Genomic DNA, 21,857 nt, shown 5'->3' on the forward strand with positions numbered 1-21,857 from the left:
CTGCCAAGTGAAAACGAGGGTGTCTGTGAAAACGATCTGTGGGTCTCTGGGTAGGTTGCGGTGCCTTCGACCTATTTTATCATCTCTCCACAACAGCCTGTCTGCTGTGGCTTTAAAGGAAGTTGGCTTGTAGCATGTAACCTTCATGTCACAATGACTTTTTTTATGGGGCAAATGATAGACTTCTATGAACACATGCGATAGGCTTCCACACTAAACCAAGAATTGAACTCCTCAACAAAATGCAGTCTTTTTGAGAAAAACCTTGAATCCTGATACATGTGTGAACTTGATTTTGTAGCTGTCTCAAGTCTGGCAACATTTTTGAAAAATGTTTCAAATCTGTTCCCTTTTATTAACAAGGCGTAGAAAAAAATAGGGGTGTTTAATCTGTATAGAAAAATATTAAAAAGCTAATCTGACATTCAAATAAAATAAAATGTTAAATAAAAGGCATAATGCAATATCAGCTGGGACTGGCTTCAGCCTCCCTGCTCAAGGATAAGCGTGGATAGCTAATGGATGTATGGTGAATAAATAACACAATGAAACTATATTGTCAGTATGATGTGGCCATGACAAGATAGCCATCCCATCATGGTCTTATTTTCATAGATAAAATGCAGCACAGAAGTATGCAGTCTATTTATAGCTGACTGGAGGGGATCCACAGCATTACGTCTCTCTTGATAATGGAACTATGAAAGAGACATGAACTATGAATAGCTAAAAGGAACTTGATATGCCAGATCTTTCTCTTTTATCTGTAACCCTCAGTATGACTTTAAGAGATGCTCTCTTATTCCTGCCACTCATTTCAAAGACTGCAGTGCCGCTTTGTTAACGTGTGGCTCCCACTACCTGTACTTACACTAATTCAAATAGCCTGGGGTTTCTGCTCTTATGTGGGGCGACCTAGTAGGGCTTTAATGACTTAGTGCAGAGTGAAGTACAGTACTGAAGAGGATGCCCTGGCGTGCAAACATACAGTTGCATAAGCACTACTGTGCAGAGCAGGTATGCACATAAATACACCCCCTCAGTCTGAATCAGAGCTGTACTGTTCGCTCTCCACTCCAACACACATAACCGTCTGTCTGGGAGACTCATTCAGTTTTTGACAGTTGGATCTTAAATCTGTGATTTTTCTAACTTCAGCTGCTGCAGTCACAGCACCTCTGTCAGCTCGAGTAAATACTTTCCGCCTTTTCAGAATTCTTGTACTTGTTTCAACTCATTAATGCCTTCACACCTCCTGGCTATGTTTACACCACCGTGTGTCTTAATAGCCCTTACTTCATAGAATGCCTTTGTGTCTGTATATAAAACAGCAGGTTGTCAGGCATCCCTCTGTTTTACTGTATGGCCGATGACTCATGCTCATGATGTGACAAACACCTTTATACTTACAGTGATGACCGCCAGCCGCAGAGCTCACCTGTCTCAAGATGTGATGACTCACTGTTTGTTGTAAACATTAAAGATGTTATTGGGTTTATGTGGGGCTTCCCCAAATGTGCTCATCATGAACACATTTATTCTGATCTTGGATTGAAACTGTCTGGATGGGACATGAAAAGGTCTGATTTCTCCCTTCATAGCTCTTTTCTACTCGACATGTCTTTCTAAAAGCATGTGAATCCAGCAGGCCTCTCTGGGTTACTCTGATCTGTCAGTGACAGGATAGTCCAAGGTCAAAACCCCCCAAACAACCCACACACAGACACACGCAAGCACCTTGTTTGCCCTGCGGTCCAAACAAATATCTCCACTGATGACGACACCTGCAATGGACGAGAGGACAAGAAAGAGGACGAGAGAGACAAAAACACAGTGAGCATTGAGAGACCCTCACAGGTAAGCAGAGCACTGAACGGAAGTGAAAACATCCCTCTTTTCTTTCTGCCTGCTGCACACCTTTGAGGCCAGCCTTTCTCATAGCCCACCTTAGGAAAACATCCGTGCCCCCACACGACGCTGAGCCTTGTGTTTCCTTGTGTCTTTAATCTTAGTGAAAAGAGCTTTTAACAAGGCTGGGGAGGATGAGTGGATCTGCCAAAGCAGAACAAAGGCAGGGAGGAACTAGGAGAGATAGTAGCAGAGTGGAAGGCTCTGTAATTTATCACCTGTTGCCCTTGGGCGGCCCTGCACTCCACGCCCTGGGCTCTGTGTAAGAGTGTGTGTGTATGTATGTATGCAGGTATGGAAAGGTGATGAATGAATAAGCAAAGAGTAAGAAAACAGACATTCCTCACTCCTCTAAAAACCTCAAAAGACTTTGAGCAATTATTTCCAGGGGAAAGTAGTTATCTGCTTTCCAAAGACTCCACATTTATGCATAACTCCCTTTACCACAGATTTTGACACTACATGTTTATGCGCTGATGGGCAACACGTATCATACAACAGTGCAACATAGTAATATTTGAAAGAGAAATTTAGAAATTTATTTTTAAATAAGTACAAATTACCCAAAAATGTCATATTTAGTTAGTTAGGCTATAGTATCTAACCAGGTTAGACTACCCTTTGCTGTCTTTAGAAAATTCAGTACTCAAGTCCCTTAATCTTTGCCTGCCACCTTGTGGCTTGCTGTTGCACCTACAGAGATGTATAACTACAGAAACACAGTATCAATGATGTTTAATTTTGGTCTATAATATAAATAACTGAATAATTCTGACTAGACTAGCATTTTCTGAGAAAAAAAAACTGCTTTGATTGACAATCAGAAATTCATGTAATTAGGCAATGGAGGTGAGACTGGTGACTTATCTAATGCTGCCTCCCTTGCTTCTCAGCATTGAAATAGTCGCGGATTTAAGTGAATTAACGAAAAAACAAATACTATAGTACAATAGCCTTTTTGTATCCTTTAATCTAAAATTATTTTTTGACAAGCTGAAGAATACAAGTTCGAATTAAATTATAAATTATCCAATTTATAGATTTTTCTATTTTATATATGGGGTATTAACGGGATTTTCCGACATACAGTCAAAACACGAGGCATGTACAAACTACAGTTCATCAAATGTCTGTTTCTCCGAAGTAAACCCAATTTATTTTCGACCACTTTGTCGTGTTGGTCCTGATTGTTATGTTCAAAATTCCTACATGACCAACAACACCAGAAGGCAACACTAGACGACGAATGACGTAGCACGCAGCTGCCTTGTTTGGTTGTGGTCGAGCAAAAAAAGCTAGGAAGGGATCAAGGAAACATCTAGCATCGTAGATAAACACCCTTTAGAGGTGTGAACCCAGCGAGCACACAGCTGTCACAATATCAAGAGAACAGTAAAAAAGCCCGATTGAGTCCTTCACACAGCGAGGGTCAACATGTCTGAGACATACGGTATGTTTGTGCGGGGCGGCAGACCGTAATTTCATGCTTGCTAGCTGTTAACGTTACATACACACTGCTCTGTGGTGTGATGTGACAGCCTGGCTCTTAGCAACGTTGCTAGTTAGCTAGCTACATGGTTAGCTTAGATTAGCTGCCACCTCATCATGTATACGGATTTTAATAGTGATAACTAACGTTTGCTGTTGATATTTCATTCAAAGGAGCTGGTATAGTTTAAATGCTTCGTCTGTATGAACTGACACCTCTGTCCAACGAAGGCGGAGTACATTGCTTCCTTAAACGGTTTAGTAACATCAGCAAACAGATGGTGATACATTTCCAGGTAAAAAGTTGCCCAAACTTGAGACTCAAAGCTACAGTAGCATGTCGAAACATGAAGAGTGTGTTTGCAGACACGAAGGTAACCTGAGCTAGGAGTTCAAGCAGATTGGGTGACCTTGCAAGCTGCGAAAATGTTGCATTCAGTCCCAGGTGCTGTGTATTTTAACTTAAGAGGTAGCTATTAGCTACTAGGCCTATATGAGGAAGTAAGATAGCTGTGGCTTTTCACCCATCGGTTACCTGTAGAGCAGCAGCTTTCAGCTGTGCCAGTGGTCTCTACCACATCTGTTCCCATCCTGAAACCCAGCTTCCCTTCTGTCTGTACTACAGACAATCTACATTACTAGTTAATGCTGACAGACGACATGGTTGCACCTGCCTGTGAGCATTGACATTATGGCCGACTACCAATACTACTGACGGAAAGTTATTACTATTCTGCATGAGTTCCTTTAACATGACTCTGCCTGATAGTATCAGTTGCACAATGGGCCTGACACAGTAGACCCAGTTGTTTTGAAATGGCGCACCAGCATCCTCTCCTGTTGCACTCCCTCACACACACACGCTCTCTCTCTCTCACTCCCACACACACACACGCTCTCTCTCTCTCTATCTGTTTCTACTTGTACCCTGTCTCCCTCATTCCTTGTATGAAACTTAATCCCAGTGGGCAGCATTTATGTCAAAGTGCCAGCGCTAATGGTAGCTGTAATAGCCTTTTATTGATTTCTGTCTGTCTCCTGTGCTGCCTCCTCTCCTGGAGGGCCAGTGGTCGAACTGGCAAAAAGTATTATGAATACAAATAAGTACATGACCAGGTTGAAAGGTCCCAGATGGAATTCATAAAATGTTTAATTCATTTGGTCTTTGGTCAGTATGGGACTCTTTAATTAGTTTATCTTGTATGGTTACAGAATGTGGATTATATAAGATAATAGAAAATATTATGATCTGGGAGTTTTTAAAATGTACATGGAGCAATTTTCTAGAGTAATTCTAAAACAAATATAATATTTACACTTTGTTCGGTGTTATTGGACTATTTGTTTGGTGTTAATGGACAACTGAACTAACCTGTTTCTATAGGCCATATTGCTCCATGTATGCAATATGTGAATAGATACTGAAGCTGAAACTAACGATTGAAAATTATTTATTTTCATTAGTTTTCATTATTGATTAATCCTTCAACAACGTTGTGGATGAATTGCCTAGTCTATAAATGTCAGAAAGTAGTGAAAAATGTACATCCTGTATTTGAAAAAAACCCCGGACACTTGTGTTGTTTGGCATTGATTTTGGCCATTGTTGCACATGATATTTTATAACTAGTGAAATTTCATCTAAACTCTCCAGTTTCCATGTTTTCCGTCTGTCTTGGAGTACACAGATGCACATGCAGTGAGGCAAACATCTCATGTAACTTCAAGTGCAAATGCCCTGCGCACTTTGTCAGTAGATCTTAGGACACATCAGACATAAACTGTAGGTAGATCTGGGCCTGAGTGTGTTAAGTGTTGTCACAGTGTAAGTGAATGGAGATAACAGTGTTAGTCTGTTCCCTTGGGCTGTTTAATATTGATGTGTAAAGAATGCAATAGCCTGAAAGGCTGCTGTTGAGAGGTTCAATGCTGCATTCCTCTCTCCCCATTGCTTTGACATATTGACAGCTTGATTGTTGTATGCAGATCTCGCATGGGAATATGTGATGTCTGGGAAGATGCTGAAAAGCTGAGGCAAGCTTTTAAAACAGAGCTGTTAGCTTTTGATTCTGTCAGTGCGGCTGTCACGACCGGTGACAACGTGTGGTTGAGTTGTAACGTTGACTGCTGTGGCAGAATAAAACTGTAAGTGCTTGTAGGCCCATTGGCTTTGCTGTAGCAGTTCTGTTACCCTCAATTTGACCTCTAGCTTGTGTTGCCTGAGAAAACACCCGCTTCAACAAACAAAGGTGCACCATAAACTGAGCAGGCGGTGGTGTGTGTCGGCCTATGAAGGTGGCTCCAAGAACACTATCATAATAAGTTTAAATGTCACATGGAAAATAAAAATCTCATCCGCTCCTTTTTTTTCCCCTTTTTTTTTTTTTTACTGATTCTGTTGACCTTGTGTGGAGCTGAATACTCACAGGATGTTCACCTGGCTGGTTATCTCAACAGTAGTCACTAATCATTTGCCAGGCCAGCACTTCTGCCTGCAGAGCCAGCGCTTAAGCTTAAACCAAAATTGCACACTGTCTTAAAATTTCAACTGAAGCAGGCTCTCAGGAGGAAAGGTGTAGTTTGCAATCATCAACACACCATCACTCTCAGGTTTCCTGTTCTTTCTTCTACTACCTCTCTATACATTACTCACAAACACAGACTCACATATGATTCTCACACACTTTTCACCTCCTCATTCATCACATGGTTTGGTGTCTCACGGATCTAGTCAGAACTGCAGCACAGCCTACGTATGTAAATGCCCCCTGCACTATCTTTGGTCACAGCACACAAAGGCTGTCTGTACTGTAGATGGCCTCGCATGTCAGGGGCCCCGCGTCATTTGGGCTCATCTGCGTGTGTTGGGTTGTGCTCTCCAGAGCAAGGGCCCACTCTCCACAACAACAACAGCAACAACATCTGTGCAACCAGCTGGCCGTGGTCATTCAATCCCTGTGCAACTCAGTTAACCTAAGCCATGTTCAATAAGTCTAAAGCTTTGGCTTTGCTGTAATGTGTTATTAAGTGTTCGTGTCATTTTCCACCTCAGACAAACAAGCATATTAAATTAGAATCATAAGTAGCAGGTTATACTGATTACATGTGAGGCCTCGTGATTCGTAGGCTAATTTGGGGTTGTTGGATACTGTGAAAGTAGAAGCTCACTGGGATTAAGAGGAAATCTAAGGATTGTCTCTGAGGATGGAAGTGCAAAGAGCAGCAGGTTCAGATTGTCCCCTGACGTCAGTGTTGCATTGATCTCTACCTCCTCTCCTCTGCTTTCAGACTTCCTGTTTAAGTTCCTGGTGATTGGCAGTGCTGGGACGGGGAAATCCTGCCTCCTCCACCAATTCATCGAGAACAAGTGTAAGTCTTCCCTCATTAAAGCCCATTAGTCACATCAGGTTTGCAGAAGAGTGAATACATAATTGTATTTTTACACAGACACACAGAGAAATTGACATGGTCATGAAATTAGTGCTGTTGATTTCATGAGTTGTTTTTAATGCCACACATCAAATAACCCTCTTACTCTGCTGAATCTTTCAACGAGTTCGTTCTGAGAAAGTTATTTGTTGACTTCCATGTGGAATCAAACTGAAACGACTGAATGAATTATGTGTCAGTCCAGATTCCTGTTAACATTCACAGTAGGTAATTATTGAGCCAGCAAACTTATAACACATGACACCACTGTTCTTGTAGAGCAGCAATATGCAATATGCACTTTATTTGAAGCCAAACTCAGATATTATATTCCAATCTATTCCAATTTTTTTATGAACTCATGCACTTATAGTATTTTTTTATTGGGGTTGTTACAACCCTGCAGGTGTCTAGGCTTAAGGGAAGCAACATACTGCCGAGCACTGCCATTTATTGTTTAGTGTACCGAAAATAATTAAGTTACAAAGTTACAAGGTTTCTGCTCAACAGTTAAATACCAAACAACTAACAGAAAGGGAGTTAAGCGAGGCGAGGAACAAAAGGGAATGGCTGCGTGTGGCGCCAAATCATGAAACAAAACAAAAACACGCTTCCTACCCACACAGATCCCCGCTGACTCACTACAGCTGACAACAGCTGAAAGAAACAAAATGAAAGCAAGTCTACCTGGCTGCACTACTCTTACCTGTCAAAATAAAACACACTCAAGCAGCCACCGATAAGAGCTAGTGTCCAACTTGACAGTCAAATTAGCCTCTTGTGGTGCCGAGGTAATATATGAAAATAATAAACAAAGTAAACCTACTGCCCAGATCCTGAAACCACCAAACTAGTTCCTCATACGATTGAAGATTATTTTACACACACCAAAGGACCTAAATGAACTTCAGAACTATCACACAAGTTAACGGTACAACAGGGAGACACAGAGGCGGACTGCTCAGATTAAATCACATCTCTGGCATTTTGGGTGGGTGGGTGTACCCTGAAAAACTCTTTTTCCTCAGCTGTACTTTTTTATGGTTAATGACAATTACAATAGAATTCCTTTTGTATAGTGTCCAGTAACACACTCCAACTAGATATGGCTTCCAAATTGTTAAATCTACACCTCTCTGACAGTATTAACTAAACTGATCATAAGCTTCACAAAGTCAGGATTTATTGCAGGGCAGTTGGATTGCATTACATTGTGTCCCTAATAAATCTGTAATTCAGTACATCCACTACTATCCATTAAACTTCAAAACTGTGAAGATGTTGAAAAGTAAGCTAGCAAGTAAGTTTGTTTTTTACCTTTGCTAGTGTATGGAATTAAAATGAGTAGAGTGATCATTTGCTAGTGCTGGTCTAAAAAAACACAGTTTTTCTTTTGTGAGTAATGTAAAAACACGAGAAAACTCAGACACATACACACATTCACACACATGCTTGTATTAATTTGATTGAAGACGTGTTAGGTTCCTGTGCTGTCACTGGAGAGAGAAAGGGAGGGCAGGCTGACAGTGTTAATCTCACCTAGACTCCCTCTAGTCTCTAATGTGGATATGGGCTGTTTGAAGATAAGAGTTTAGGCCTTTTAAACAACACAGCAACATTTTATAGATTAGAGGTAAGATTCCAGTTGGTTTAATGGAAAGGCTTCTCTTTATCATCATTTTGCCAGGAAAAAATGGCGTCACGACAAGAACTGTGCTGAGGTTAGTTGTTACCTCACGTTCTCTCCTTCTTCACTGTCTTCTCTCTGCATTCCTGTTGCAGTTAAACAGGACTCCAACCACACCATCGGCGTGGAGTTTGGTTCCAGAGTGGTCAACGTTGGTGGAAAGACGGTCAAACTGCAGATTTGGGACACTGCTGGCCAGGAGCGATTCCGGTAACGGCCTACAATATTTCCTGCTATGGGTTTGGCAAACTTTTTAGAAATTAGAAGTTAACTTGAATTACTGAGCACACATGCTGTCTTTGGGCAACATCCAGCTTCAAACAGTTAACCACAGTGTTGTTGTGGCGATGCCAGTCTCATACCTCTGAGCAGCTCCATTGGAGTAATTACGTGCCTGACTGATGATAATAGCTAAAAGCTAGGGACCGTTTCTCACTCACCTTCCCCAGCCTAATTTCACCAGCTGATACTGATTTTGTGAATGCATTATTTTAAGATTTCTGCCTTCTTTCCACAGTTCTGTTACTCGCAGCTACTACAGAGGAGCAGCTGGAGCGCTCCTCGTCTATGATATTACCAGGTAAAACAATTGCTGCACTTATTGTCCCTCTATCTTTCTACAAATAATGCCTTTTGCATAACAGAATGAACATTTAGAAATGATCTCCATATTGTGGGATGTCGACACATATAAGCACATTACTTACATTTCCCTTCCAGTGCAGGACATCTCCCAGAGATTTTTTGAAATTAAATGACAAATAATCATTAAAAGCAACCAAAAATATGCACAAAACACAATACTGCCAGACATCCACAGGAGTGAATTGTTGAAATTGAATCTGGACTTGAAATTGAAAATTAGTGACCCATGAAGCTTAACTGTAAATTGTATTTCCCTTTATTTTTATGAGCACCCATATTGTTGTTTTCAGTCTGTGTGGTATAAAAAAAAGCTAAAGTGTGTCCATATCACTTCTAGAAATAGTGCAATTTAATGACTATGCACTGTGAGATATGAATACTCACAGGCCTGTATATTTATAAGCTGTGGGTTACCATAGAGGGAAATCAAGATGGAGTGAATGCAGTAATGCAGAGAGACAGGAATGTAATACAGTTTGTGTTTGTAAGAATGTATGGGCTTTTGTGGAGGGAGCGGCGGAGTGCAGAGTGGCAGGAGCTGTAAAATAGAGGCATCCTCTGGCAGGCAGCAGCAGCATGCAAGCAGAAGTCCATCACAGAAAGTGTCATCTGAGGAAAAAACAGGGAGAGTGGAGCGAGAAAACTGCGGGGGGGGGGGGTGGGGGGTGGGCATTAGACGGAGGAGACGGAAAACAAGACAGTGAATGGGAGATGGAGACATTTATCACTTCTCACAGGTGAAAGGGTTAGCAGGAAGATAGACAGGAGAGTAGCTCTTTCAGAGTGAGTGTGTGAATCAGATTGCAGCATATGGATGAGGAGTGACGTCGTTCTTTGGCTGTTTGTGAAAGCAGCTGTTACACATCATTCTGCTGACCCACACCCTTCTGCTCACCTCCCTGGCCTCATGTTACCATGGACACCAGGGTCCGGTCTCCATGGTGACCGGTGGCTTCAACCCAAATAAGTTTCCACAAAAGTTTCTATGACTATCGTCTCAGCCCAACAGACTTCTCTATATAATAATGAATCTAGTCCAGTGAGCTGAGGAGTGAAACAGACTAGTTTTCTGTTTTAACCTTTCAGAAGTCATACTTTTTAGTTACTGTAGTAGTCCATGTGATACATCTGATACTGGTACTTAGATAGTATTTTGTCCTTGTATTGAAATAACCTGATTTTATGTGTTTATATAAGGTGTACTTTAAAGGCCCAAATACACTCCAAAACAGATGCATGCAGTTGTGTTCACACTACATTCGGTGTCTGCATAGGTGGACATTCACTCGTGCGTGTCCTCGCCAACATGTCCAGGTGACAACATTTGAATGTCACTTGGACCCTTGAGGCTATGCAGACAGGGAAAATCAGTTGAGCTTAACATGTGACAGGTCGATCCTTTACCCCCAACAATAAACTAGCCATTGTGCCTCTACCATGTGTCCATCTGTCCTGTCTTGTCTTACAGTCGGGAGACGTATAATGCCCTAACCAACTGGCTGACAGACGCACGGACTCTGGCGAGCCCCAACATTGTTATTATCTTGTGTGGCAACAAGAAAGACCTGGATGCAGACAGAGAGGTGACCTTCCTGGAAGCGTCTCGCTTTGCTCAGGAGAACGGTAACTGATTAAATTTACATTATCTCTATCTCTCTGTCTTTGTCTGTGTTATTCTGTACGCTTGATTTTCATAATTTATGCCACTTTTTCACTGTTTCTTTTTTCTTCCATCTTGAATGTGTGCTTTTCTTTTGCCTATGTAGAGCTGATGTTCCTGGAGACTAGTGCTCTGACGGGGGAGAATGTCGAGGAAGGTTTCCTGAAGTGCGCTCGCACCATCCTCAACAAGATAGATTCAGGTACATTTCTCATTTCTTTGTTAAAGGGGTGTGTCTGAGTTGGGCGTTGCCGTGAGAGTATGCAGACGTATGCACGTTTTTGCTTATGTGCTTGAATGCATGAAGCCCTGCGGATCTGTATGTATGTATGTCTGCACCCACTGACATTTCTCATTATGGTTCATTTCAAAGGCGAGTTGGACCCGGAGAGGATGGGTTCAGGTATCCAGTATGGAGATGCTTCATTAAGGCAGCTGCGACAGCCGAGAGGCACCACCACACAGAATAAACAGCAGTGTAATTGCTAGGGATCGGGGGCCCCACCCTCACCTCAGCCCACAGGCCCACACAGACAGGACGTCCCCTACAGGTCAGTGGCATGTCGTCAACTCAGGCTTTAACTGTAGTAATTTAAAATAAGAGACTTTACCTCTCTGACTCTCCTCACCTTCTCGTCTCCCTTCTCTTCCCACTTCTCAGCTCCAGGTGTTTTTTGGTGTGTGGGACCCTTCTCTCTGCCGTCTCACACACCTTGGATCACCTGGATGAGTGGTCATGGAGATCACTGCAACCCCTTTGCCCCTGCGTCTTGGTAGGGAAACCCCTCAGTGTGAACATGCTGGGATCATAAAGAAGAGGAGTCCTCTTCTTAAAAAGTGGTTTCTCAGTTACGTGCCAGACAAGGACGAGTCGAGGGTTGTGTGTATGGGCTGCCCTACTGTTGTTTTATCGCTGTGCTTTTCATTCTGGTTTTAGTAACTCCTACATGCTTTCTATGTTTGCACATTATCGTTTGTAAATTATTATTGGTAAACTATTTCGCGCTATTTCATTGTTCAACCTATACGGATATGATTCATGATCCGTTTGGTTGGCGGTTTTGAGTTTTAACATTCATAAAGGCACACGATATTTAGCTTTTTATTGTCATTATTTGAGTTAACTGTACTTTTTAAATTCAGCCTGTCATTGATAGTGATAAACAGTCTAAACGTGTCCTCTTATAAGTAAAATGAAGTCAACATGAACAGATTTTGGTTTAGAATTACTGTAGATATATTGAAAACCAGGTACAATGCAAATGTTTGTAAAGGTTTCTGCAGTTGTTGTCCGGTAACTTTTCCCGATCCCAAATGGAAGCAGCTAATCGGTGAGTCATAGTTAAGTCATACAGGCCCAAATGTAGAGCCCAGTTCTTTGAGATGTGTGTTGCATTGAGTCAATTGACTTTTTGGTTTTGCATTAAAATGCACTGTTATGACAGAGTGTTGGCCTTAGTAATATACTTGATATCATGGATCTACAGTATATTATTTGTTCCTGGTCACCATGTCTCTGAACTGTCAAAGGGAACGGTCCAATGGCTCCACTCTACATCCACATAGACAAGCCTGTGGGTCAGGTTTAAAGCACAAAAAAAAGAGATTTTGCTCTTTATTTTACTCCAAAGTTCCTAAAGTCTGTAGATGTGCATTATCAGATTTAGTCCAGTGTCTCTGGTCCTATCACATAGGAAGGTTAAGAAAACTAACAATGTCTTTGACTTCTCCTGCTGGGCTTTTTCTCCACCTGACATCCCTTTAACTCATGCAAGATACTGTACAAGGGACGTCACAGGAAACCACAGTTTTGCCTCAGTGCCATGTTTTGGAAACTTTCATACTGCCCACTCAGTTCCCTCATACAGGCTTGACACTGCTACTCCTTGATAAAAGTCAGGATTCTGCTTTATAACCTTCCAAGTAGCTTTCACTTTTCTTTGTCAAGCACAGAAGCAGCTCCAAAATGTCACTGAGTTTGCCGAGCCAACCCAGATGTTTTCTCCTCAGAACAGACTCTGTGTTGCCCCAGAGAGAAACAGGGAATTTCCCTTGAAACATGGTTTCCTCTTTCCATGTAACACTTGACAGCATGGTTTGTGGTGCCGCTGGAGGAGAAAGAAGTTGTGAGTTAATAACTTAAAAACATCCCAAACCTCTCCCGCCCTCCTGTTGAGTCAAAGGCACTGCTTCTATCTGAACCAATGAGAGCAGGTCACACTGATCCAGCCAAGAGGAGATCAAAACAAACTGCCTGCAAAATCTCTCATGTCTTCTCCTCAAGTGTTAGCATATGTCCTCCCAGACAAACCATATGTGTTTTAAGCTCGAGTGAGCCAGCACACTTATGGGAAAAGGTGGTGAGTTGTGTAAACATGAGATCGTATAGGATATCAAGAGACAGATGGTCAGACAAATGTAGTTTTCATAAAATATTGTGTAATAGTTTGTCTCCTTCTGCAAGTGCACTTTTACTTTTGAATTTTCATGTTTTGTTTATATGCTGCAAACTATAGAATTGTACATTTTATTTTACTTGAACAGTATACTGTAATAAAGATTTTAATTGTAGATGTTATCATTTCTTACTAAATAACAACTGAGATTCTTCATTTGATTTCCTTGTTGCTGCTGTCATGAGGCAAGGCTGCTGTAGTGGTGATACACTCCTGAGGTTTGAGTTGTTTATGGCACACTGTTGACATGAAGGTAGCGATGAAAGGATGTTGACTTCCTGAGCTGCAGGAGGCCGTCAACAGCAACTGTGATCGCTCATATTCACAAGTTGTTGCGGTTGTTGAATACCGTTGAACGAGAGAGCTCAATCAGTTCATCTGTATGCATTTATTGTACAGTTCCTAATAAGCAAAATAGCCATATGATAAGCACTATTTTCTGACTTCATCCAGTCTGGATTCAATCATGTGATGAATGCAATCCAACTCAGTTGTTGCTTAGTAACTAATGTTATATAATCAACCTAAATCCTACTGTACATCTCAAGTAACCTATGCTGTAAATAAGATTTGTCTATTGTCAATTGAGGGTGAGTGTTGCTCATTGATTGTAATGATTATGCAATTCCCAGTAAACTTGCTTGTTTTTTCAGTTAACACCCGTCTCCTGGATATTAATGTTTATCTGTCTTGTCTCTGAGCCGCTGTAGGTTCCTGTTTAAAAGTCACATCTTTAATGTAGGTAAACCTTTTTTTTTTTTCCCCTCCTCTCCTGTGAGCACCAGTGTTAAGTTATTACACATCAGGTTTATTGGCAGCTGACTTAACAGACCCTGAAATTTAACAAAACGAATCCATGTACATGATTCATTTGCCTCATCTTCCATTCTTCAGTCGAATCATTTCTCTCAAAGGCAGCCAGGGTGAGGTTAGGATATCAGAGGACTCACATGATGAAGAGTAAATGCCCTGTGTCCAATTGTCTGGATTTATGTTCTCGGGTCGATGGAGCCACAGCTAGAGTGGTTTAATGTAGCTGAAGTGGATATATTGACTGATTTATTGATCCCGGGCAGGCTGTCAGGATGACCTCATAACCATGTTGCATAATTTACTGTAGAGGAGCCAATGCTTTACCACTAGATGGTGCTAAAATATTGGACAGAAAAATCTCCAGTTCCTGTATTTAAGGACTATTGCACTTACAGGTCATCTCATGAGGTTCAGTCAATGGTCTGTTTCCATTGACACTTGTCAAGCCAACAGATATGTTAAGAGAGAATACTTACTTCCATTTTTAGGATATTAGCTACATACTTTAATACATGTTGGGCAATAACATCACGGTTGGAAAATGTCAATTTTCATTGAAGATTAATCATCAATTAGAAGCAGAAACAGTTGACGTTTGTGTATCATTTCATCTGTTTATTTTATTTACATATAATGGGACGTATTGATGTGGGTAGCTGAATCAGAGACAGTGATACATACAAACACGCATCTTCCATCAACAAACTCACACAGGTGGACAAGAGGGGAAGCAGTACATATTTCACTAATGCCTAATCATTTAAAAAAAATACAAAAGTTCAACAACAGTAACATTTGAAACCACCTTTGTGACTGGATATGGTTAAAATTAATGAGTATGACAAGTAATCTCATGAACATTAAAGTCCAGCGAAGGGAGATGAATAAAAGTGGATTTTCTTTTTTAAGTTCACGAGGCTTGTAGGAGGAATTTAAAAGCCAAATTATTTTATGCGACACCAAAGGAATTTATGGATCTTCAACATGTAAATACTGCTCAGACCATATAGTGAGCAAGAACCACTCTTTCTGGAATGAATGTGTTAATTTCACAATATTCAACATACGCAAGATACACTGTATGTACACACCATACGAAGCAAACTTCACAGTACTGCTTTATGTAAAATATACTTTATGTCCAGGTCTTTTTTCCGTCTTGAGTGCGTTTGTGTTTTAAGTGTTTGAAGTGTGACCAACAAGCATCATTTAATTTTACGAGTTGCATCAAATGATCTCAATCATTTAAATGCAATGAGAACGATTACAACATCCAGAGTGCAGTTTACATAACCTGTACTGTTTATCATCATCAGCCGTGAGGATGTCTGACACAGCACGGGTTGCCATAACACACCGTCAAAATGGTACTCACCCTAAGTACACTCCATTCAATTATGAACTTGCCGTGGTGGGTCAATTGCTCTAAAGGGCTTTCTAGTTGTCGTTTGCTCATACTGTGATCCAGATGTAAAATGAGCAGAAGGCATGACTAGTGTAACATCACATCACTGGCAAGGTCTTTACATGGATTCATAGAAATGGCTGCACGGCGGTTCAATGCACGTGGATCATTACAGGCGGACTCTCTTTATACATGGTGCTTGTTAGTTACAGTAGTGCCATTCAATGAATGTTTAGTTTAATGAAGGGAGGAGAGGGGGAGGAGAGGGGGAGGGCAGGGGAGAGCAGTGTTACACTGGTGGATCTCCATCAGTGTTTCCACACTGCACAGAGACAAATGCAAAGACTAACTGGTCACTAACTGAAATGACTAATTTCTGCAGCCTCTGGCTTTGGGAAAAGTATATAAAGTTGATTGTAACTTAGGCGGTATATGAAATGTTAACATGTTGAAATGTGCAGCCTTAATACTGGGTGACTTCATTAGAAGTACAACAGATACATATAGACTGCTATGACAAACAGGTTAATTGAACTTCCATATTATAAATCCTTCTGTAAACAATATTGTGTATTTCTATTTCTAAACACCCCCCCTCCCTCCTGAGGTTCTGCAAGGAGTGAAGTCTGCTCTGTAGAGGCAGGAAAATGATAGGGGGTCCTTTCCAGAGTGACGGGAACAATGGACAGGCTGGGTTTAGGTGCCAGGGCAGCAGATTAGTAGCAGGTAGGAAGTATGGTTGTCTGTTTTCTACTCAAGCGACTGGAGCATGAGGAGCTGCTTGAGGACCTTAGTCTGACTGGTCTCCCTGATCTCTCCGGCCAGGAACATCTCATCCACCACCGTGTACACCTTGAGGAAATTAGAGGATTGAGGCAATTCAGGACAACAAAAAAAAAAAAAAGAGTACAAATACCACAAACAACATGAAACTGAAACCAAAGTGACATTATCTTCTTCCCTGCATGTGAAAGGGTTTGGCTTTCCTGGAAATATTGTCATAGAAAATGACAAGTCATCACCTAGCCTGTGGTCATCATTACTGAGCTCCACCTCTGTGTCATCAAAATGTAAAAATAACCGCTGGATGACTAAATAACAGTGACCACACATGATGGGATGAATCACTTCTCCTTGCCATACACCTGAGAGAACTGAGAGCTTGTGAAACAGTTTTGCATTAGGAGCAGCAGTACATCAGTGGATGGGAAGGAGAGGGGGGTTGTAATGAAATTGGGAGTTCATTGCCGGTTTCTCGTATTTGTTGATTTCTGGTTTGTAACACGTGGGTGGTGCTTCGTTAAAGTTATGCATTTAGGCAGACGTTCAAGCACCTTGACAATTAGAGATCACTCCAGCGGGTGGGGGGAGGGAGTTCAGAGGTGTTTGTTGCTTTGCATTTCTTTTCTATGGAAAATATATATCCACCCCCCCTAAAATGATATAGATGAAGCTCACTGACAATGAAAGCTCAAGCTGTGAATATATCAGTTGCCATGGCATTGTAATGAAAGAAATGTTTTCTCCTCTGCTCCTTGTCTGATTAAGGTGTTAATGAACCCATTTAAAATCTCACATGGCAAAAATAATCTTGCGACGTCCTTACCTTGTAGAAGTTGAACACAAGGTCCAACTCGCACACGTTGTGAAAATACTCATTCAGCACCTTGAAAGAAAGAGAGGTAACAGTAAAAAAAACAAAAAAAACTCTAACCTTTAATTCAATCAGATGGCTGCCAGGAGAGAGGACACTCTTTGAGAAGACATAAAGGTGTATGGTAATTGTATGTCTTGATGTGATGTATTTGTGCAGAAATAAACTGACGCTGTAGTAGCAGCAGAATCCACTTAACAGCCATGTAATAGGCTGATTTCAACTACAAGGACATCCACCTAAAATACGCCGAATTAAAATTAATGTGGTTCCCGTCTCATCATGTTTCCACAAGAGTTCATTTTAATGCAGTGACACGGTGTCATTTGCAATGGCAGAATTACTGACCCCTTGTTAAGAATTTGCTAAAGTGAATGTTGAAACGAGCACCATGAAGCTGGCTGTGAGCTGATGTGCAGTTCAGCTTGGTTTATCTTAACGTGTGTGCAGTGACTAAAGAATAATTTAAAAAAACATTGATTTCAAATTGGTTATTTCCCCTCGAGCATGTGGCCATGTCCAACAACAAGCGTAGGGAGTAGAACTTAAGACTGCACTTATATGCATTCCTTCATAGTCAAACATTACATCTAATGACCTTCACTCCTGACAGCTCTGGATAGAAAATGGTCGACTGTTTGTTTTAGCCTAGAACAAACAGTAGATTGTAGCTTAAGCTCACAATTTCAGTTCATACTATTTGATCTATATAACTGAATATGATTAGAAAAAGAACAAGCTGTTACACAGCAATTAAGCAAACTAAGTGATAGAACAAGACGCACATGAGCTGCCTAATGCCTTCACATAATCAAGATTTATAATAAGCATAGTAAGTTATTCTTACTAAGTCATTGATTAAATCAAATGACACTATAATAGAGTTCTATTACAAATGAGATATCCACCATTTTAAAAATGACACCAACTATCTGACTGCAGCATGATTTTTGTTAAGCAGTACATTCAACTACTGCCTGGCAGAGAATTATTCCAAAATATTGATTTTACACTTCTGGACTTCAATTTTTCTGTCTCACCATAGTTTGTTAATCTGGGTGTTGTACAAATATAGACTAACAGCTCCATAGGGCAAACCTGTTCTGTAAGTATGAAATTTCTATCTTGGATTTATGGTGTTTGAAATCCTCTGCTACAGACACAAATGCCAGTGTGATGATATTACGTCCCACATGCAGTATAACATGGTGGCAAGTAATGATACACTGCAGCTAAGTAAAGGACAAATTATGACAGACGCAGTGATCAATACAGGCTGATGTGTCCCGCGTTCCAGGTCACATAGCTCCTGAATGGAGCACTGGAAGTCTCATATTTCATCAAAAGCACACTGCGCCGACGTTCCAACTTATCCAGATTTAACATATTTAGCCTCCTGACTCAGTTCAGTCAGGAAACCATATAAAAAATGTCCTGGGTCAAAATATGGGCCAGGACCGTTGTCACATTATCTAAATGTCATTTATTTGGTTGTTATAAATGTTTAATTCAAGATAACAAATAACAAAAACACTAATATGCTTACTTTATTCTGGTCACTGCACTGTGTTATTTATCTTATTTTTATTTTTTTTTTTTATTCTTATTTTACCTTTTATATTCTACATATTTGTTATTGAAACAATAGCACCTTCAGACCACGGCAAATTCCTTGTAATGTATGTTGCTTGGCAATAAACAGTTTCTGATTCTGATTCTGATAGCAGCTTGAATGATTCACTTCACTGTGTGCTTCTTGTTTAGCTTCCTTGTTTATTGCCATACGCTGATTAACAGACTCTTGAAAACATAATATCTACTACTTGAAAAACAGAAAAAAAGCCCACCCAAAATCAGATTACATTATTGGTAGATCTGCTATCAAGCAACAGCTGAAATGATGAGTAGCATATTGAAATGCATTTAGTTTGCCGTTTTTGCTATCGTAGCACTTTATGGGCCAACATAAGCCCTGACAGGAGGCAACTGTGCTGAGGGAAGTCATACAGTTGCTGGCACAGACATTATCAGGAAACTGCAAAGTCTTTATCTCACCCAAATGCTTGCACATTACAAAAGTTACTGTAACGTTGCTATTAGCAACATCAGTCTTGTTGAGCATGCTGTTATTAGCCATTTCAGTGGTTTGTGCAATGTCTGTTGCTATCAGACTCACTTCATAATTAGTGATCAATTTGTTATTTTATTGCTGAAGGCTTGTTTCCAGCATCACTTGACCTGGCATTATCTAACACTGATCAAAGCCAATAATGACACATCCTGAACATAAGAATGTAAAATGAATTTGGTTTTATGGAAACTCAGTGTAGTGTGTGTTGGAATTTGTACTGAAATAGACGTGCTAAACGGTTAAACTGTGACTCATTTGTTGTCCTCGCAACAATCTGATAATCCATATTCTGTTGAAGACAAGTTATATTTTAGATACTATTGCGAAATCATACAGTTAGCGTGGAAAACACCTTATATGTCTCTTAATATGCGGTGTATCACCCATAAACTTGAGTACTGGATAATAAACAATTAATTTCTTCCACTAAATGTTACTTGACTGCAGTCCATACTTCCCACAAGAATGCAAGTTTGATATTAAGGAGCTGCAAGACAGTAGAAGAGGGGGGATTTTTGAAGGAAATCATTAACAGACATTCCTAAAAACAATCAGACCATGAGAAGTAAATCATCATAGTTCACTTACTAAGTCTATACATCATGTGTTGTGTGTGTCAGTTACCTCTACAAAGTTGTGGATTCCCTCGAGGTATGCCAAGTTGTTATCAGTCACGTCCACACAAATACAGAAGTACAGACCAGCATAACGCCGGTAAATGATCTTGAAGTTCCTGAACTGTGAGAACAACACAACAAAGCCTCTTAACAACTGTCTCTCATATTATGGCAACAGCAGCAGCTTTATTACTTAGGCTTGCCAGCTTTAAGGTAAAAAACACAGTGTATTTCTAACAAAAAAATTGCACAAGAAAACACATCAGCAGATGAGGATTTTGTTTCTTTTGACAGTGTATTTCTCTAGAATGCCATCCATTGATTGAAATGCTTCTTTTTCAAATTGCCTTAGAAAACGGACCTATGATTTCTTTAAGTAACTAGTGGAAAAAGCTTGTAATGTGGGACACGTATGAGTCACCCAATTATTTTACTGTAAAGTAGCCACGACAGAGACTTTTAAGGACATTGTGGTTTCGGTCATTATAGTGCGGTCCTTGATAGGATATAGAAAAGTCTGCTTCTGGTTCAACAGAACAAAGTAACATAATGGGGCATTTCACAGAACCACCCAGGAAAAAAGAACCATGCATGCATACATATAATAGTGACTAATCCCATACCTCCACAAAGTTGGTGTGCTTGGCATCCCTGACAGTTACCACAGCATGCACTTCCTCAATCAACTTCTGTTTCTCATCATCATCAAACTGCATGTACCATTTGGCCAGTCGTGTCTTCCCTGCTCGGTTCTGGATGAGGATGAAGCGGATCTAAGCGATAAAATTAGACCAAAGTGAGATTACAACAGAAAAAGCCTACTGAAATACTTGGTATTTAAGTGAACTGGGACACACACAATTCATAGATCAAACACGACAATCTAACGTTACTTTATTGGATGTCACTAGTAATTTAACGTTAGATATTCTTAAAATCTATATTACCAACATCTAAATATCTGTAGCTTGATAAATACTGGTAACGTTAACTAGCGTTACCACACCCATTTATTTTGACAACATGATTGTGCGAGACCTTTGACAAAGTCAATATTATTGCCATGCATCTATTTGAGCTCAGTATTTGTTGGTCTCTGTGGTAAAATATCGTGACTTCAAATTTGTGGCCTTAGCCGGCTATGGTAAGTGAGCTAAACAAGCTAACGTTTTCTACTGACCGAATGAAGAGGTTATCCTGCGAACTCTCAAATGCTAGCAAGCTAGCGGTAAAACGCTGCAATTATGAGAAGAAAACAGAACAGTGTTCATGTGTGACATATTTACCATTGTCGTCTCCTAAATGTGGACCTCAAATGCTCCAGAATAGCACGTTTCTGAACAATTATGCTACGATTTTACATAAATACATCAGTAATTATTTCGACCGCTTGTCCGCTATCTTCCCCGAGCTAACAGGAAGTGCAAAGCTACGCTATGTTGCGTTGCATGGTGGGGAATGTAGTTTTTGTCGCCACATTTAGAACCCACGGAAGGTAAAATGGCACTACAAGAACCAGCGTCCCTACTTGATGTCTATTGTGAAGTCGTACTTTGGATCACATGAGAGGCAAAAGGGCCGTTTACGGTTTTTCTCAAGCAGGAAGATTTTGGTGTGTGTTTACTAAATATGAATTTAAACAAACTACAAAGATAGATAAGGATGACAAACATTAAAAAATATTTAAATGTGACACTTAACATCACTCACTCAGACTTATCACGTGTGTTTTTAAAGAAACTAAAGGTTTTATTTAAATAAAATTGAATATAGGTTGTCCTGTCATCAAGATTTCTTACATGAAACAAGCTGGAGTACTTTTGTGATAACAAATGTAAAAGATATGCCATCTTTATTTTTAAAATATTATAAATAATATTTTAGCCACTTCTTCATAATTGTGTCTGAGTGTGTGGTTACGTCTACCACATGTGTGACACACCTCAGAATTACTTTCATACACA

The 21,857-nt window shown here is 40.4% G+C and overlaps 2 protein-coding genes across 2 annotated transcripts; one reads left to right on the plus strand and one right to left on the minus strand.

Annotated features, from left to right (window-relative positions):
- Nucleotides 1–3,225: 3,225 nt before the first annotated feature.
- rab4b (RAB4B, member RAS oncogene family) lies at nucleotides 3,226–11,817 on the plus strand. The gene is made up of 8 exons (XM_070905767.1): nucleotides 3,226–3,358; nucleotides 6,685–6,765; nucleotides 8,608–8,722; nucleotides 9,030–9,092; nucleotides 10,626–10,780; nucleotides 10,924–11,019; nucleotides 11,191–11,368; nucleotides 11,479–11,817. The coding sequence occupies exons 1-7, from the start codon at nucleotides 3,343–3,345 to the stop codon at nucleotides 11,304–11,306; spliced, it is 642 nt and encodes a 213-aa protein (XP_070761868.1). The 5' UTR covers nucleotides 3,226–3,342; the 3' UTR covers nucleotides 11,307–11,368; nucleotides 11,479–11,817.
- A 2,857-nt stretch (nucleotides 11,818–14,674) lies between these two features.
- Nucleotides 14,675–21,304, minus strand: ap2s1 (adaptor related protein complex 2 subunit sigma 1). Its single transcript, XM_070905612.1, has 5 exons — nucleotides 21,180–21,304; nucleotides 20,517–20,666; nucleotides 19,901–20,014; nucleotides 17,098–17,157; nucleotides 14,675–16,343 (listed from the first exon to the last, which is right to left on the minus strand). The coding sequence occupies exons 1-5, from the start codon at nucleotides 21,180–21,182 to the stop codon at nucleotides 16,242–16,244; spliced, it is 429 nt and encodes a 142-aa protein (XP_070761713.1). The 5' UTR covers nucleotides 21,183–21,304; the 3' UTR covers nucleotides 14,675–16,241.
- Between the last annotated feature and the right edge of the window lie 553 nt (nucleotides 21,305–21,857).

The sequence above is a fragment of the Enoplosus armatus genome, chromosome 5 (genome assembly GCF_043641665.1).
Source record: "Enoplosus armatus isolate fEnoArm2 chromosome 5, fEnoArm2.hap1, whole genome shotgun sequence".
In the NCBI taxonomy this organism is placed as follows: Eukaryota; Metazoa; Chordata; class Actinopteri; order Centrarchiformes; family Enoplosidae; genus Enoplosus; species Enoplosus armatus.

Excerpts from the sequence above, each read along its gene's own strand:
- rab4b (XM_070905767.1), top strand. Across the intron at positions 6,766-8,607 it reads CCAATTCATCGAGAACAAGT|TTAAACAGGACTCCAACCAC; the intron begins GTAAGTCTTCCC and ends TTCCTGTTGCAG. Across the intron at positions 10,781-10,923 it reads TCGCTTTGCTCAGGAGAACG|AGCTGATGTTCCTGGAGACT; the intron begins GTAACTGATTAA and ends TTGCCTATGTAG.
- ap2s1 (XM_070905612.1), bottom strand. Across the intron at positions 20,015-20,516 it reads AGCACACCAACTTTGTGGAG|TTCAGGAACTTCAAGATCAT; the intron begins GTATGGGATTAG and ends TTGTTCTCACAG. Across the intron at positions 17,158-19,900 it reads GAATCCACAACTTTGTAGAG|GTGCTGAATGAGTATTTTCA; the intron begins GTAACTGACACA and ends CTTTCTTTCAAG.